This window comes from Primulina tabacum, chromosome 17 (assembly GCF_025594145.1).
Source record: "Primulina tabacum isolate GXHZ01 chromosome 17, ASM2559414v2, whole genome shotgun sequence".
NCBI lineage: Eukaryota > Viridiplantae > Streptophyta > Magnoliopsida > Lamiales > Gesneriaceae > Primulina > Primulina tabacum.
In genome coordinates, this window is record NC_134566.1 from 1,186,908 (window position 1) to 1,202,650 (window position 15,743).

At 28.7% G+C, this 15,743-nt stretch overlaps 1 protein-coding gene across 1 annotated transcript; it reads right to left on the minus strand.

Annotated features, from left to right (window-relative positions):
• Positions 1-12,949: 12,949 nt before the first annotated feature.
• LOC142531754 (uncharacterized) lies at positions 12,950-13,660 on the minus strand. The gene is made up of 2 exons (XM_075638005.1): positions 13,388-13,660; positions 12,950-13,195 (listed from the first exon to the last, which is right to left on the minus strand). Exons 1-2 carry the CDS (start codon positions 13,658-13,660, stop codon positions 12,950-12,952), a joined length of 519 nt encoding a protein of 172 aa, XP_075494120.1.
• Between the last annotated feature and the right edge of the window lie 2,083 nt (positions 13,661-15,743).

Genomic DNA, 15,743 nt, shown 5'->3' on the forward strand with positions numbered 1-15,743 from the left:
TCATAGAGGTTTTTTCCTTTTCTTGTTGATTATGAAATTCTGTTTGATATAATAAAATTTTCTCCTCCATTTGATGAAGAGTGTAAAAAACATAAGGTTTTCCAGTTTCTGGATCATCATGCAATAATTTGTCCCAAAATTTAGTGGAACTGACTCGCCATATGCAAGGGATTCTTTAATCAGTATATCCAAATTCTGGTTGTCATTTCCAGATCCAAGGAATTCCAAATTCCATGAAAAATAGACATAAAGTCTTTCCATCTATCCAATGTTCAGAAAATGATTTTTTAATACTTGTGGAAACATTTAACCAAGTATTCATAGGTTTTATAAAAACCTCTGGCAAAATCTTTGCAGATGGACCAAATATCTTCCACCAAATTAAAAACCAATTTGGAACTGGATGATGAAAAACATTTTCACAAATCTTTAGAAACCATGTATGTTTCCTCTTTTCATTTTCATAAAACAGAGTTTTATTAAAACTTTCAATATAATCCCAAAAATTGAATTTAAAACTCATTTTATGATTTTCAGAATAAAATTTTTTTTCAACCAATGGAGATATACCCCATTCTTCAATAGATATTATCTTCTTGATAATGAACTTTGAGAAGTTATAACTTCCTTTCTACTGGGTATTACTGAAAAAGTGAGTTATACCAACACTTTTTGTAGATAACAGAAGATTTTCATAAAATCCTTTTTGTTTGTAAGAACCATATACATATGATGTATTGGTTAAATATCTTTCCATGATAGTCCATGGAGTTTTTTCCCATTGGGTATCTTTTTCTTCTATAAGAAGAACCAATTCACGATGTTTTGTCTCTGTATATAGAGCTGAATCATTATCATCTTCTTTGATGATATTAGCATATGATGCTGAAGATTGAGAATCTGTATTACTTCTCTGTTTTTGTTTCAAAAATTCTTGAAACTCATTGTATAACTCATTATTTTGCTCAATATTACTGGCTGATGAACTGGATAAGTTCTGGGCTATTAGCCTTTGTTTACCATGTTGTGCAATGATATTAGGGGGTTTTTCCCTACCACCTCGCCCTCTATAAGAGGACTCTCCCCTTCCTCGAGAATTCATATCTGTAGATGAAAACATTAGAATAAATATTCTCGAGTTAAGAAATCTGGCAAGTGATTATCTTCACCTTTCTTATAAATGATTTCAAAATCAAAAGGAGCTAAATGAGCCTGCCATCTTGCAAATATTTGCTTAGAAATATCATGTTTAAAATCTTTGTTAAACATAAATTTTGCAGATTTGCAGTCAGTTTTTATTATAAACTTTTGATTATATAAATCATCTTGAAATTTCAAAATACATCTGACAATAGCTAAGGTTTGTTTTGCTACTGTGGAGTAATTTTTCTGGGCATTATTCCATTTCCCAAAATAAAATCTAATAAGATATTCTTGTTTAGTTTGGGGATCTTTCTGTTTTAAGATTCCTCCAAAACCTATATCTGAAGCATCAGTTTAATCAATTTTATCCCATTGAGGATTAGCAAGCATAAGACAAGGAAGATTTTTAACTTTTTCCTTAATGTTTCTAACAGCTATTGTATGTCTTTCAGACCAAGGTAAAAGATTTTTCTTTAATCTATCATATAAGATAGCAGAATCCTTAGTAAGATCTTTAATATAAGGAGAAATATAATTTAAACTTCCTAAAAATGTTTGTAACTGAGTTTTATCAGTTACAATGTTAGGAAATTTTGAACCAAATTCTATACTTCTTTGTATAGGAATTATTTTTCCTTTCTCAATCATATGACCAAGAAATCTAATATTGGTTTGAAATAAAATCATTTTAGATTTTGATATAACAAGACCATTTTGAATAACAATATTTTTAAACATATCTAAATGTTTAAAATGTGTTTCAATATCATTAGAAAACACTAAAATATCATCTATATAAACAATTATAAAATTGCTATAATTATAAAAAATATCATTCATAATTTGTTGAAATTCAGAAGGGGCATTTTTAAGGCCAAATGGCATTACAGACCATTCATAATATCCTATTGGAACATTAAAAGCAATTTTATATCTATCAGATTCTTTTATTTGAATCTGCCAAAATCCTGATTTTAAATCAAATTTTGAAAATATAATTGCATGAACCAATCTATCTAATAAATCTTTTTTATTAGGAATAGGATGCCTAATCCATTTTAAAACCTTATTAAGAGGTTTATAGTTTATTACTAATCTAGGAACTCATCTTTCCTGCTCAGAATGTTTATTTACATAAAAAGCAGTACAAGACCAAGGAGATTGAGAAGGCTTTATCAAACCTTTTTCTAATAAAGAATGAATTTCATTCTTACATAATTCTAAATATTCAGAATTCATTTGACAAGGACGAGCCTTGGTAGGAATATTCTTTTCATCAAAATTCTCTTCATATGGAAGAGAGATAATATGTTTCTTTCTATTCCAAAAAGCATTTGGAAGATCATTGCATATTTCTAATGAGAACTTATTATAAATAAGTTTGATTTTTTCCTATAATTTAGGATTATTTAATTTATCATCTATAGTTAATGTATTAACTTCTTCTTTTAAAGAATTAATTTGAAAAGTTTTCCTATCAATCTTTTCTTGTAGTTCATTTAGAATTCTATGAACATGTTTAGTTATAAACTTAAAAGAAATAGAATTACCTTGAAAAACTCCTATAATACCTATTTCATCAACATAAGTTAAAGGATAAATTTGATAAATGAAAGGAAGACCAAGTATAAGTTGGCTAGAAATATCTTTCGCTAATAAAAAACTGGTTTGAATGCAATTTTTTCCTTGAAAATATAAACTTTTGGTAATTTATAATTTATCTCTAATGGTTCTCCTCCTGCATGAGAGAGAGAATGAGTAGTTTTATGGAAATACTTAGTAGGAATTAATCCTTCCTGTATAACATTCAAATCTGCACCACTATCAATCATAGCAATGAAATTTTTCTTATAAGAATTTTCAATTAATAAAGTAATATTGGTGTACCATTTTTGAGATATAATCATGCTTAAAACAGATAAATGTTTCTGATTTGGATCAGGAAAAGAAATATCTTGGAGATTATCAAAACTATCAGAATTATTAACTGAATTATTAGTTTCAATAATTGAAATACGATAATTTAAAATATTATTATTATGTTGTAAAATTTTTACTTGTTCTTTAAGATTTTTTATTTCTTTAACTAAATCCTGTATAGGAACTGGATTTTGTTTACTATATTTCTGTTGTAGAAGATTTTTAACTTCTTTCAGAGAATAAGAATGTTCTTGTTTAACAAGAATGTTATTATTATTATGATTGCTAGTTGAAGCAGTATTCTCCATTTGATCAATAGTTGTAGATTTTAATACTGGATCCTTAATCATTTTAAGGAATTCTAAAATATTATTGTTAGTTAACACATTAATATTCAAATCATTGAATTGAGACATTAGTTTATAAAAATCATCATTTTGATTTTTATTATCCTCTATTAAACAAAATTTTCCTTGTATACAATTATTACATTCATCTAAATCAGATATTTCTGATTCACTATCTATAATTTCATCTGAAATATAAGATTCTGAGGAATTCTCAGTTTCACTGTCAGAATTATTATTTGAATCCATTATTATTTTAAATAATGTTTATTTTAGATTTTCATCTATATCTAAATTATTAATTTTGTTTTTAGCCCAACATTGATTGACATAATGTCCTGGCTTTTTACATTTTCTACAAATTATTAATTTATTTTTATTTTTATAATTTTCTTCTTTCCGTACATCACGGCTTTCTTTCTTTTCTTCTTTTTATCTCTTTGTCTATCAGACAAATGTCTTTTCTTTCTATAAAGCTTTCCATCTTTTTCTTTAATTTTCTTCTTACCTTTATTAGGTAAGTCCATACCAAATTGATCACAAAATTTACCTCATTGTTTTTTCTCAAGTAAATTTTGTCTTTTAATTTGATTATTTAATTTTAATTCATTACAGAGAGCTAAACCCTCTTTTATACAAGTATTAATTAAATTTCCATAAGTATAATTATAATATGGAATATTAATCTCATCTTTTCTTAAGATCTTTCTAATTCTTTCAGCAAATAAAAAAGGTAAACCATCTATAAATTTAGCTTTCCAAAAACTATTATTACAATCTGGTATCTCATATATACGAGATAAAAAGGTATCTTTATACCATCTAAAATCAATAAGTGTTTTAAATTTTAGATTACTTAATAAAGTACGAATCTTTTCACTATCATCAGTGAATTTTCCAGTAAAATGTTCAATCATAGTCATTATTAATGAATAAACTACATTTTCTGATTGAATATTATTCTCAATTTTTATTGAATTAATAATATCTTCTTTTTGGAATTGATTTAAATAATTATCCCACCAACCTTTAAGTTGGCCAGTAAATCCTGATATAATCATCTTAACAATATTTTTATCAGTATTGCCTGAAGTTTTACACAATGTACTATACATAAGCATTCTGTGAGCAGTATTATAAATTTGCTTATCACTAAAACCATCAATATTCCATTCATAAATACTTTTCCCATTATAACTATTAGCAAATATATATTCTTGTTCTTCAATAAGAACATCCATGGGAGTAGGTCTATTATAATAATATTTGTTCTGGGTAGGTCTATCTGCCCATTTAATTTTATTAATTTCTTCATCAGAATGATTCTCATCATTATCAAACTCTTCATTAAGAGTATTCAAATTAAGATTTTTAAATTTTTCTTCTAATAATTTTTCTATATCAGAAACAGAAGATTTAAATTTAAAATCTTTTATATCTGAAGGGGATTGAATAGAAGAAGTATCAATAGAAACAATATTAGTTTCTTCTTCATTTGTTTGAATATGAACATGTGGTTTAATTTGATTAATAGCCAGAATAATTTTATCAATACGATCCTTAAGAGAAACTATCTTTTCTCCTATTATAGTAAGATACAAATTTGTATAATTCTGTTTTTCAATTATCTGATTAATATATTTAACAGTTATTTGCAACATATCACTGTCAAATAATTTGGAAAAAGCAGTAAAATTTAAAATTTTATTATTTTTTTCTATAATAAAAGATTGTTGAGGAGGATAAACAGATTTTTGAATCTGTCCAGAAGAAAGTTTATAATTTCTTTCAAGAATAGAAATATAATCTATGATAAAGTTTTAAAAAACCAAGGAACAAAATATATTAATTTATTTTGAGTTTCACAATATTTATAAAATTCTGAAACAATATATTCAAATTCATCTTCAGAGAAACTTTTAAAGTACCAATGTCTGAAAGATTCCCATTTGGGTAAATAAAATTCTGCATTGATCTTTGCTCTAGCAAGAGATCCTTTAGTAAAATCAATTTTTTATTTACTATCCATTAAATACTAAAATTCATTTCTGAAACTGTATCAGTTTCTCTAACTTTTTGAAAGTTACTTTTATGAACAATATTATTTTGATTAATTATTAACTCATCTACTGTATCTTGAACAGAAGACTCAACATCTTCTCTTATCTGAGAAGTAGAAACTCTAGAAGTTTAAGGAATATCCACCATATAATCTAAGGGTGAAATAAAAGAATGACTAGATCTTGATCTATCATATATAGAAGATGATAATAATCTTCTTTGTTCATTATTAAACTGTATTTGAACAGATCATTCATTATTCTGAATAACTTGTTGTAAATCCTTATTTATTATAGGATTTCTAGGAACAGCTTGTTCAATTATCCAGTTTTCTGGAAATTCAATTTCTTCCCATTTTATAGATCTATAAGAATAGTTTCATTTAAATTTTTATCTATTCTTTTACACATAGGATTCAGTGTAAATAATGGTTTGTAATAAATACGATAACAGATACATATTACTACTGTACCAGGAGTATAATTATAACCATGAGTTTTAACATTTAATGTTAAAGAATCTAATATATTAATATCAGATAAAGATAAAGATAAATTCGGATAAACATCGAAATATACTGGACCATGAGCCAGACTAGATTGAATAATTCACAGAAGGGATTGTTTCCAATTCAAATTTCTATCATCTCTTAAAGCTGCTATGAAACTTTCTGGTAGTCCTTCTAATGTTAAAGGTCTAAAAGCAATATGAATTAAACCTATATGCATGAATCTATAATTTTTCATATAAGGCAAAATATCTTTATTGTTTAACAATCTAATAACCATTTCATCATTATGAAGTGGTACTGATGATTCTGTAGTTTTAACTACTTGTTTAAAACCAATTTTTTCAAAGGTTCCTAACTTATAGATCATTTTAGATTCTATCTTAGGAATAGTCCATTTATTCAATAAATCTAAATTCTCAGGTAAATCATATTCTTCATTCAAACTGTTTTGAACAGTTTCTTTCAAACTAAAAATATTCATTTGAATAAAAGTGCTAAATTATTATCCACACTATTTCCAAGCCTCAGATGTATTATAATATTATATAATGTATAATTAAGTTAAAAAAAATATTGAAATCACACGGCCAAATGTCCGTGTGATTTCATGGATGAGGCGCCTCTCCTCTTTCTCTCTGGACTTGGCCGAATGGCCAAGTTGATTTTCATTCAAATATGAAGTGATGTGATGAAGTGATGCATCATTTCATGAAGGCTTTTCATCTACTATAAATAGAACCCCTCTCATTTGCATTCATTGCACCATTTTCTCTTCTTTTATTTTCTCTCTAATTTAGTTCTATATGCGAATTTTTAAGCACTAGCGCTTAAAGTTCAAATTTTCAAGATATAAAATCTTGAGTTTGAATTTTCTAAGCTTATACGCTTAAATTCGAACTTTGGAATTAAATTTGAGAGTTGTCTTCTAGTTTTGAGTTTTTTAAGCATTTACGCTTAAATCCAAGTTTGGCAAGATTTAAACTCTTGAAATTGGATTTTTAAGTTTAACGCTTAGAATTCGAAATTAGAAAGTTTGCATATCATTTTGATAGCGTTCTAAACATTTCAAGTTCGTATGACTTTAAAATTTGTAGTGATACTATTTTAAAGTCGTAGTCGTTGTATCTTGAGAAGCGAATTGCCAACAACCGTGAGCATCGGGGCGGGGCAATATCGTTTTAAGGAAAAAGAGTCAAAATCTTGCCTCGACTATTTTCTCATAGCCATTTGGTTCACCCATTTCTATCCCTTGATTTCTCAAGTCAAAAGAATACTATACCAACAGTACTATCATAAATGTAGTCATATTAATTAACTTATTAAAAAATATTTTAGTTTTATTTAATAATTTTTTAACGCCTTTCAATTTAATAATTACTTAAATTATAATTTTTGTTATGAATAGTGAAAAATATAAAAATGAGCAAATGAATTGGAACTCCTTATTTATCATTTGATACCTCTATTTATAGAGCACATTTACAGAGTTTGAATAATTGATAACATGATAAAATACAAATCTTATCTCAATAATCATCTACAATACTTTATCTATAACACTCTCCCTTAGATGAATATCGACTAAACAAATTTTTTCTAAGAGATGTGGGGACTCAAATGCTGCCTCGCTAAAACCTTGTCAGTAAAATCCAATGGGAAAAACCCGAACAAAGGAAACAAAATACAACAATGGATAATCTCCCTGATCTCAATCATCTAATTAGATCCTTCAACGGGTATTTTTTAAAAATAATTTAATTTTTAAAATTAATTTAAAAAAAAGGTTTGCAAAACTACCACAATCCGCGTTTAAGAAGCGCGGACGCTGCTCACGTGGAGCAGCATCCGTGCTTCGTAAGCGCAGATGCTGCACACGTGGAGCCACATCCGCGCGACGGAATATTTAGCGACAGAATATATAAAAACACCGTCGCTGATTCACAACCGTCGCTAAAATTGAATCAGCGACGATTTTTGACAACTATCGCTAAAATTGAATCAGCGACGGTTTATTGACCGTCGCTAATATTAGCGACGGTTTAAAAACCGTCGCTATTCCGAAATTTTGGAATTTTCACTAACGTCGTACATTGCACGCTACGGATAATTGTATTAACGGTGTGCATATACACGCTGTAGATAATAGTATTAACAGCGTCCACATGTACGCCGCGGATAATCTTGAACTTTCAACGGCTTGCATCTTTGCAGCAGGCAATGCCTTTGTGAATAAGTCGGCTACATTTTCACTAGAGCGAATTTGATAGACGTCAATATCACCATTTTCTTGAAGCTCATGTTTATAAAAGAACTTTAGTGAAATATGCTTTGTTCTATCACCTTTGATGTAACCTCCTTTTAATTGTGCAATGCAAGCAGTATTATCTTCGAATATTACTTTCGGGCTATCTTTGGTTGTTGGCAACCACAAGATTCTTGAATATGTTGTGTTATGGATCTCAACCACACACACTCTCGACTTGCTTTATGCATTGCAATGATCTCAGAGTCATTTAATGACGTTATTGTTAAGGATTGATTCATTGACTTCCATGTTATAGCAGTGTCTCCTCGTGTAAACACATAAGTTGTCAATGATTTAGCTTTATGTGGATCAGAAAGATATCCTACATCTGCATATCAAACTAAGAAGACTATGATTTTGTCGAATAAAATAATCTCATATCAGTTGTACCACGGAGGTAACGAAATATGTATTTTACACCATTCCAATGTCTTCGGGTTGGAAATGAGTTATATCTTGCTAAAATAATATTAACAGAAAATCCTATATCTGGGCGAGTACAATTTGCGAGATATGATAATGCCTCAATCACACTTAGATATGGTACTTCTGGACCAACGATTTTTCTCCATTTTCAAATGGCCGAAAAGGATCTTTGTTAGCATCAAGTGATCGAACAAATATCGGTGATGCTAACAGGTGTACCTTGTCCCTGTAAAAGCACTTTAATATGTTTTCTTTATATAATGATTGATAAACAAATATTCCCTCTTGTAAATGTTCAATTTGCAATCCGAGGCAAAAATTGTTCTTTCCTAAATCTTTCATCTCAAACTCATTTTTCAAATAATTGGCAGTTTTAGTAAGCTCTTCTGCAGTGCCAATAAGATTTAGATCATCAACATATACTGCCACAATTGCAAAGCCCTCATTTGTTCTTTTTATAAAAGCGCATTGACAAATATCATTATTTGTATATCCTTCTTTTAACAAATATTCACTAAGAGAATTGTATCACATGCGACCAGATTGCTTTAATCCATATAAGGAATTATGCAGTTTTATTGATAACATAGCTTTGGGTGATTCACAGTTTTCTTTCGATAGTTTGAATCTTTCAGGGACTTTCATGCACTATCAAGTGAACCATAAAAATAAGCAGTTAACACATCCATAAGTCTCATATAATGACTTTCTGATACTGTTAAACTAATTAGGAATCTAAAAGTAGTAGCATCCATCACAGGTGAATATATTTTCTCATAGTCAATTCCAGGTCTCCGCGAGAAACCTTGGGCCACAAGTCAGGACTTGTATTTTACAATTTCACCATTTTCATTCCTCTTTCGTACAAAAACCCATCTGTATCTTACCGAGGTTGAATTTTCAGGTGTTCGAACTACAGGTCCAAACATTTTATGTTTTTCTAGTGAGTCTAATTCAGTCTGTATGGTCTTCTTCCATTTTGGCCAATCATATCGTTGTTGACAATCCTTAATGGATCGTGGTTCTAGATCTTCATCATGTATAATGTCAAGGGCGACATTTAGGACAAATACATTGTCAACAATTATGTTGTTTTGATCCCACAATTTTTGAAATGATATATAATTTGTTGAAATCTCATTATTTTCATGAGGATTTGATTCTTCAAGAATAATATTGTCTAAGTTTGGTTCATTGATTAATCTTACTATATCATCCAAGATTGCTTCTTCTGGAGCTTTTGAATTTTCTTTCTCTTGTATCTTTCTTTTTCGAGGTACAATATCCTTATAATTAATTGGTCGGTCACGCTTCTGGCGTATTTTAGATTCATTTGCAGGTTGAATAGTAGCCGGTCCTACGGGGACACCAATTTTTACAGGGGTCATTCTCTGCATGTATATGTGATTTTGTAACATTCTTTGAATTAACAAAAGCATCGGGCAATTGATTTGCAATTCTTTGCAAGTGAATGGTTCTTTCAACTTTTTGCTCACATTGATTATTTCGAGGGTCATAATGAGATAATGTTTTCTCGTTCCAACAAACCTTTTCTTGTTCTTCGGGATACAACTTTATTTCCCCTAGATTTGAAAATTCCAACTCATCGAAGTGGCAATCTGCAAATCTCACAGTAAACAAGTCTCCTTTTAAAGGTCTAAATATCTAATAATAAATGGTGAATCATATCCCACAGAAATCCTAAGTCTATGTTGTGGACCCATTTTGGTTTGTTGTATAGGTGGGAGAGGGAATTGTACTGCACAACCAAATACTCTAAGCTGAGAAACATCATGTTCTGGACCATAAACAAGTTGTAAGGGTGAATATTGATGATAATTAGTTGGCCTTATACGAATCAATGATACATCATGTATTATGGCATGGCCCCACACAGATGATGGAAGTTTTGTTGTCATCAGTAATGGTCTAGCAATTAATTACAAACGCTTAATAAATGACTCTACTAAGCCATTTTGTAAATGAAAATGGGCGACCGAATGCTCAACTGAAATCCCTATTGACATATATAGTCATTAAATGTCTGTGATTTAATTTCAGCAGCATCATCAAGACAAATTGTCTTGATTGAAAGATCTGAAAATTAAGCTCGTAATTTAATAATTTGTGCAAGTAATCTAGCAAAAGTTATATTTTGAGTTAAAAGAAAACTAACATGTGACAATCTAGTAGACGCATCAATGAATACCATGAAATATCAAAATGGTCCACATGGTGGGTGTATATGCCCAAAAATATCCCCATGATCTCCAAGAAAGTTAGGATTTCAACATCAACATTTGTAGGGGAATGTATAATAATTAGTTTGCCTTTTGAACAAGCAACACATGGATAATCATTGTGTAAAAGAATCTTCTAATTTTTTAGAGGGTGTCCATGGGAGTTAATTATTCTTTTGCGCATCATTATTGCCCCAGGGTGATCAAGTCGATCACGCCATAATTTGAAGCTTTGCTGGTCAACAAACTTCTGGTTTATGACAATGTTTGCTTCAATTATTTTTATTATTGTAAAATACATTCCAGAAGGGTGTGAACATAATTTTTCTTTTATCTGCTTCTGGCCAGATATAATAGATGTTGTGAAAAGGTATTCAAAATTATTTTCATTAAATGTTTCAATATGGTATCCATTTCGACGGATATTTTTAAAGCTAAGCAAATTTCTACTGGATTTGCTAGCATATAGAGCATTTTCAATATATAAGTTTGTATCATTTTGTAAAATTAATTTTGCCTTTCCATAGCCTTCAATAATGTTTAATGCTCTCGATATTTTTGTAACCTTATTTTTTGCTAATGTAAACTCCAAAAAATGCCTTTTATTTTGAAGAATGATTACTACAAGAATAAATTCTTATGGTGACATTCATAAATATCATTATATTCAATATTTAGTGACATTTAAGTTTTAGTGACACCTCCAACAAATGCCCTCTATTCCAATGTCGTCTTAAACTTCTTGCCATTTTTTAATGTCATTATAAGATGTTAATGACAACTTCATAAGTGTTACTAATTATTCATATAATGACAATTTTAAATGTCAAAAAAAGTCATGTTTTAAAGACATTTATACATGCCTTGTTATTATTGTAATAATGACACATTTATATGTCATTTAAAATTATTTATAATGACAATTAAAAGTGTCGTGTATGTTATTTATAGTGACAATACAAAATGTCACTAATGATAGGTTATAAGGTTAATTTAAAATGTCTCATTATGTAATCTCTAATAACACTTACAAATGTCTTATATACTAGTATATAAATATATTGAAAATTGTCATTAATAGTTATTTATAATGACTTTTTGAAATGTCTCCATATGAGTTTTTCAATGACATTTTTTATGTACATGATTTCATGTTCAATTGTGACATAAAAAATTTCATATTTTATGAAATGTCATCGATTTTCAATATTTTCATTATATAATATTCAAGGATATAACAAATTAACATAAATACAAATACAAAATTTTAAAATAGAAATTAAATTGCTAATCAGTAATTGTCATTAATTTTGCAATCATTAATGTATAAGATTGACAAATTTGATACCTCGAAAAATGTACCAAATGTATTTAGTTTAATAACTAGCAAACAATCAAATCTTCTAAAGCATTTATTATGATATTTCATCATTAATCTAAAATAAAATATAACTCAATAAGCTAAATATGATAAATAATATGTAAGACTTTCCAAGGTAATATTTTGTTGAACAATAATAAAAACATTTATTGAATAAAAAAATAAACTTCCATGACAAATCCTAAATATGAACTGAACTTCAAAATAAAAACGAGACCACGATAACCAAAGAAACAATAGAAGTTCAAAGTAGAAGCAAGACCAATAAAAATATTATTTATTGATTTCTAACACACCACCACCCATCATATTATCTATATTTTCATCGGGATGAGCGAAGAAATCAGAGACGTCCAAGTGACTTATATCAATTGGATCATCATTGCCCACAAAATTTATCTCATTTTTTTTATTTTCCTTGATTGAGTTTTGGTAGAGATAAACAAGATGCTTTGCCGTAGGACAGGTACGAGACTAAGGCCCTTCCATTCCACATCTATAACATTTTTCTTCATACACTTTGGAACTTTTCTCTTTTGCTTCTTCACTATTGGAATTCCACTGCTTGTGGCTTATTTTATGTTTCTTTCTATTTTGTTGCTGATAGTATCTTTTTTAGCTACGCCCACGCTCACGTCCACGCTCACTTTCATTGTTATGATTTTGAGTGGAATTAGCATTTGCATCAGGAAATTCAATTTCATATTCTTCAAGAAATGTAGTTCCATTTGCTTTAGGAAATTGTGTGGATTCATTTGGACGCATTTGGTGATTTTTCATGAGCAGCTCATTATTTTGTTCAACAACTAGTAAGCACGAGATGAGTTCAGAGTACCTTTGAAATCCACATTCACGATATTGCTACTGTAGGAGCACGTTTGATGCATGAAAAATGGATAATGTCTTTTCTAACATGTCTTGATCAGTGACTTTCTCTCCACAAAATATCAGTGTGGAAATAGTCTTGAATAGTGCAGAATTATAATCACTTACGTACTTAAAATCTTGTAACCGTAGATGCATCCATTCATATCAGGCTCTTGGAAGAATTACAGTTCTCTGATGGTCAAATCTTTCTTTTAGATTTTTCCAAAGCTCTCGTGGCTCTTTCACAGTGAGATATTCGACTTTCAACCCATCATTGAGGTGATGACGAAGAAAAATGAGTTCCTTTGCACGGTCCTGATGGGACAATTCATTTCCTTTTTTGATTGTATCTCCTAAATTTATAGAGACAACGTGGATCTCGACATCCAAAATCCATGATAAATAATTTTTTCTAGTCAAATCAAGTGCTTTAAATTCAAGTTTGGTAATGTTCGTCATTGAAACTTAAAAAAAATTATGTAATTAGAATTATGATAAAAACATATTTGAATTGTAACATTTATAGAGTAAAATTATATAACTATCATTGCAAAAAAAAAAAAAAAAAAAGCATAACAAGTTATCCAAGGATAACACATGTTATCACTTTTATTATGCAAATTTGAAATTTTGTTATTCTATTTGTTAAACTAACATCAATGAACATAAATAATAAATTATTTTATCTAACCATTATCTAGTCTTCATTTGTACATAGAAAATATAAATAAACATGATATCATGTAGTCTATCGAATTTGGTGTACATGGAGATGTGTTCAATTAATAATTTATGTATCTATATCAAATTTTGAATTCCGACAAATAAATTACCTTGTTCGCCAAGTAAGCTACTAACATAGAAACCAACCAATTTCAAAGTGAAGAAAAGGCAAATAAAAAAATTAAAATTGTTTTGCCCAATTAATATCAATTATAGTATTGTGATTGACTCAAAACTTGTCATAAATCTATCAAATACTTGTATTCACACAGTATTTTAGTGACTAGTTAAATCATCAAAATTTAAATAATATAAATCTTAAACAAGAAAGCCAAGATATGATGAGAAAACTTGAATAAAAACAAGAATATATTTTATAATTTTTATTGAATCAATATTCTTCAACAATATTGTTGAAACATAAAACATTTATCTAAATTCTTCATGAATATGATAACGTTATATTTTATATCAATATTATTCATATATATTGATAGATCTTAGATCGAGATTATTCGAGAATATTGATAAATCTTATATTTATATTTTATCTGTATACCTATCAATATTATCAACATAATGTCGTGTTGTGCTATTTTAGGAGTATCAACATAAAATTAAAAGTTGTTCTTCTTCAGGAGCATCAATATAAACCTATAATTTGTGCTACTTCGAGAGCATCAATATTAAATCTAAATATTGTACTTCTTCGAGAGAATCAAAACAAGATTAAGAATAAATTTATTTATGAATTTTACCTTGAAGAGCACTCATGCTGATAACGTGTTATGAATAGTGAAAAATATAAAGATGAGAGAATGAATTGGAACCTTTTATTCATCATTTGATACCTCTATTTATAGAGCACATTTACAGAGTTTGAATAATTGATAACATGATAAAATAAAAATCTTATATCAATAATCATCTACAATACTTTATCTATAACAATTTTCATTTAATATGTAGTTTTGTTTTAAAAAATAAGAATTTCATATAAACTTTTAGGATCAGAAGATTGATTTAGAGGGATGATGAATAAACAATCTTAAAAAATTCATAAATTGGTTCGATTGGGTTAGCAACGGTGAATTGTAAGTATTGTCGATTGGGCCTCAATAAACCACCATCTAAATATTTCGCGGAAATAGACTCACTAAATTGGTTGAACACAAATGGCAAGGCTAAATAACATTTAGGTTACCAAACTGAAAGAAGTGCAAGTATGTACACAAAACAATTGTTTATGGATGTTCGGAGATTTGAACAACTCTTACGTTACCATTTCATCAACTCAGGAAGAATTTCACTAGAAGAATTTTGTGATTACAAGTATTTTGCAACAACCCACATCAACAGGACTTATCTCTGGCCTACTGAAACTCCTTGGTATCTGAAAAATTAAACAAAATGATCAATATGGATCTTATTGCCAGTTACAAGAATTTTTCAAGGAAATTAATATACTAGCACAATTGATCTTCAGTGATTAGATAAAATAACTTAATCATGCTGACTTTCAAAAACTTGCTACTCAGAATAATTCTCTTGATTAGATAAAATAACTTAATCATGTTCTCCATAAATGTGTATTTTATTCGAGAAGTATTATTATGTTACGAGAGACATGGACTTGGACTTTTTGGACTCATGGATAAAGAGAGAAACAAATAATTTCGTGACAGTTTCATAGTTATTTAATTTCCACATACTTCGTAGTTGACTTGGTTGTTATGATCAAATCCCGACAAATTATTTGTTTCAAAATTATGTAAGATATTACATGTCTTTTTCAAGCGCCCACACAAGTGGCTATTTC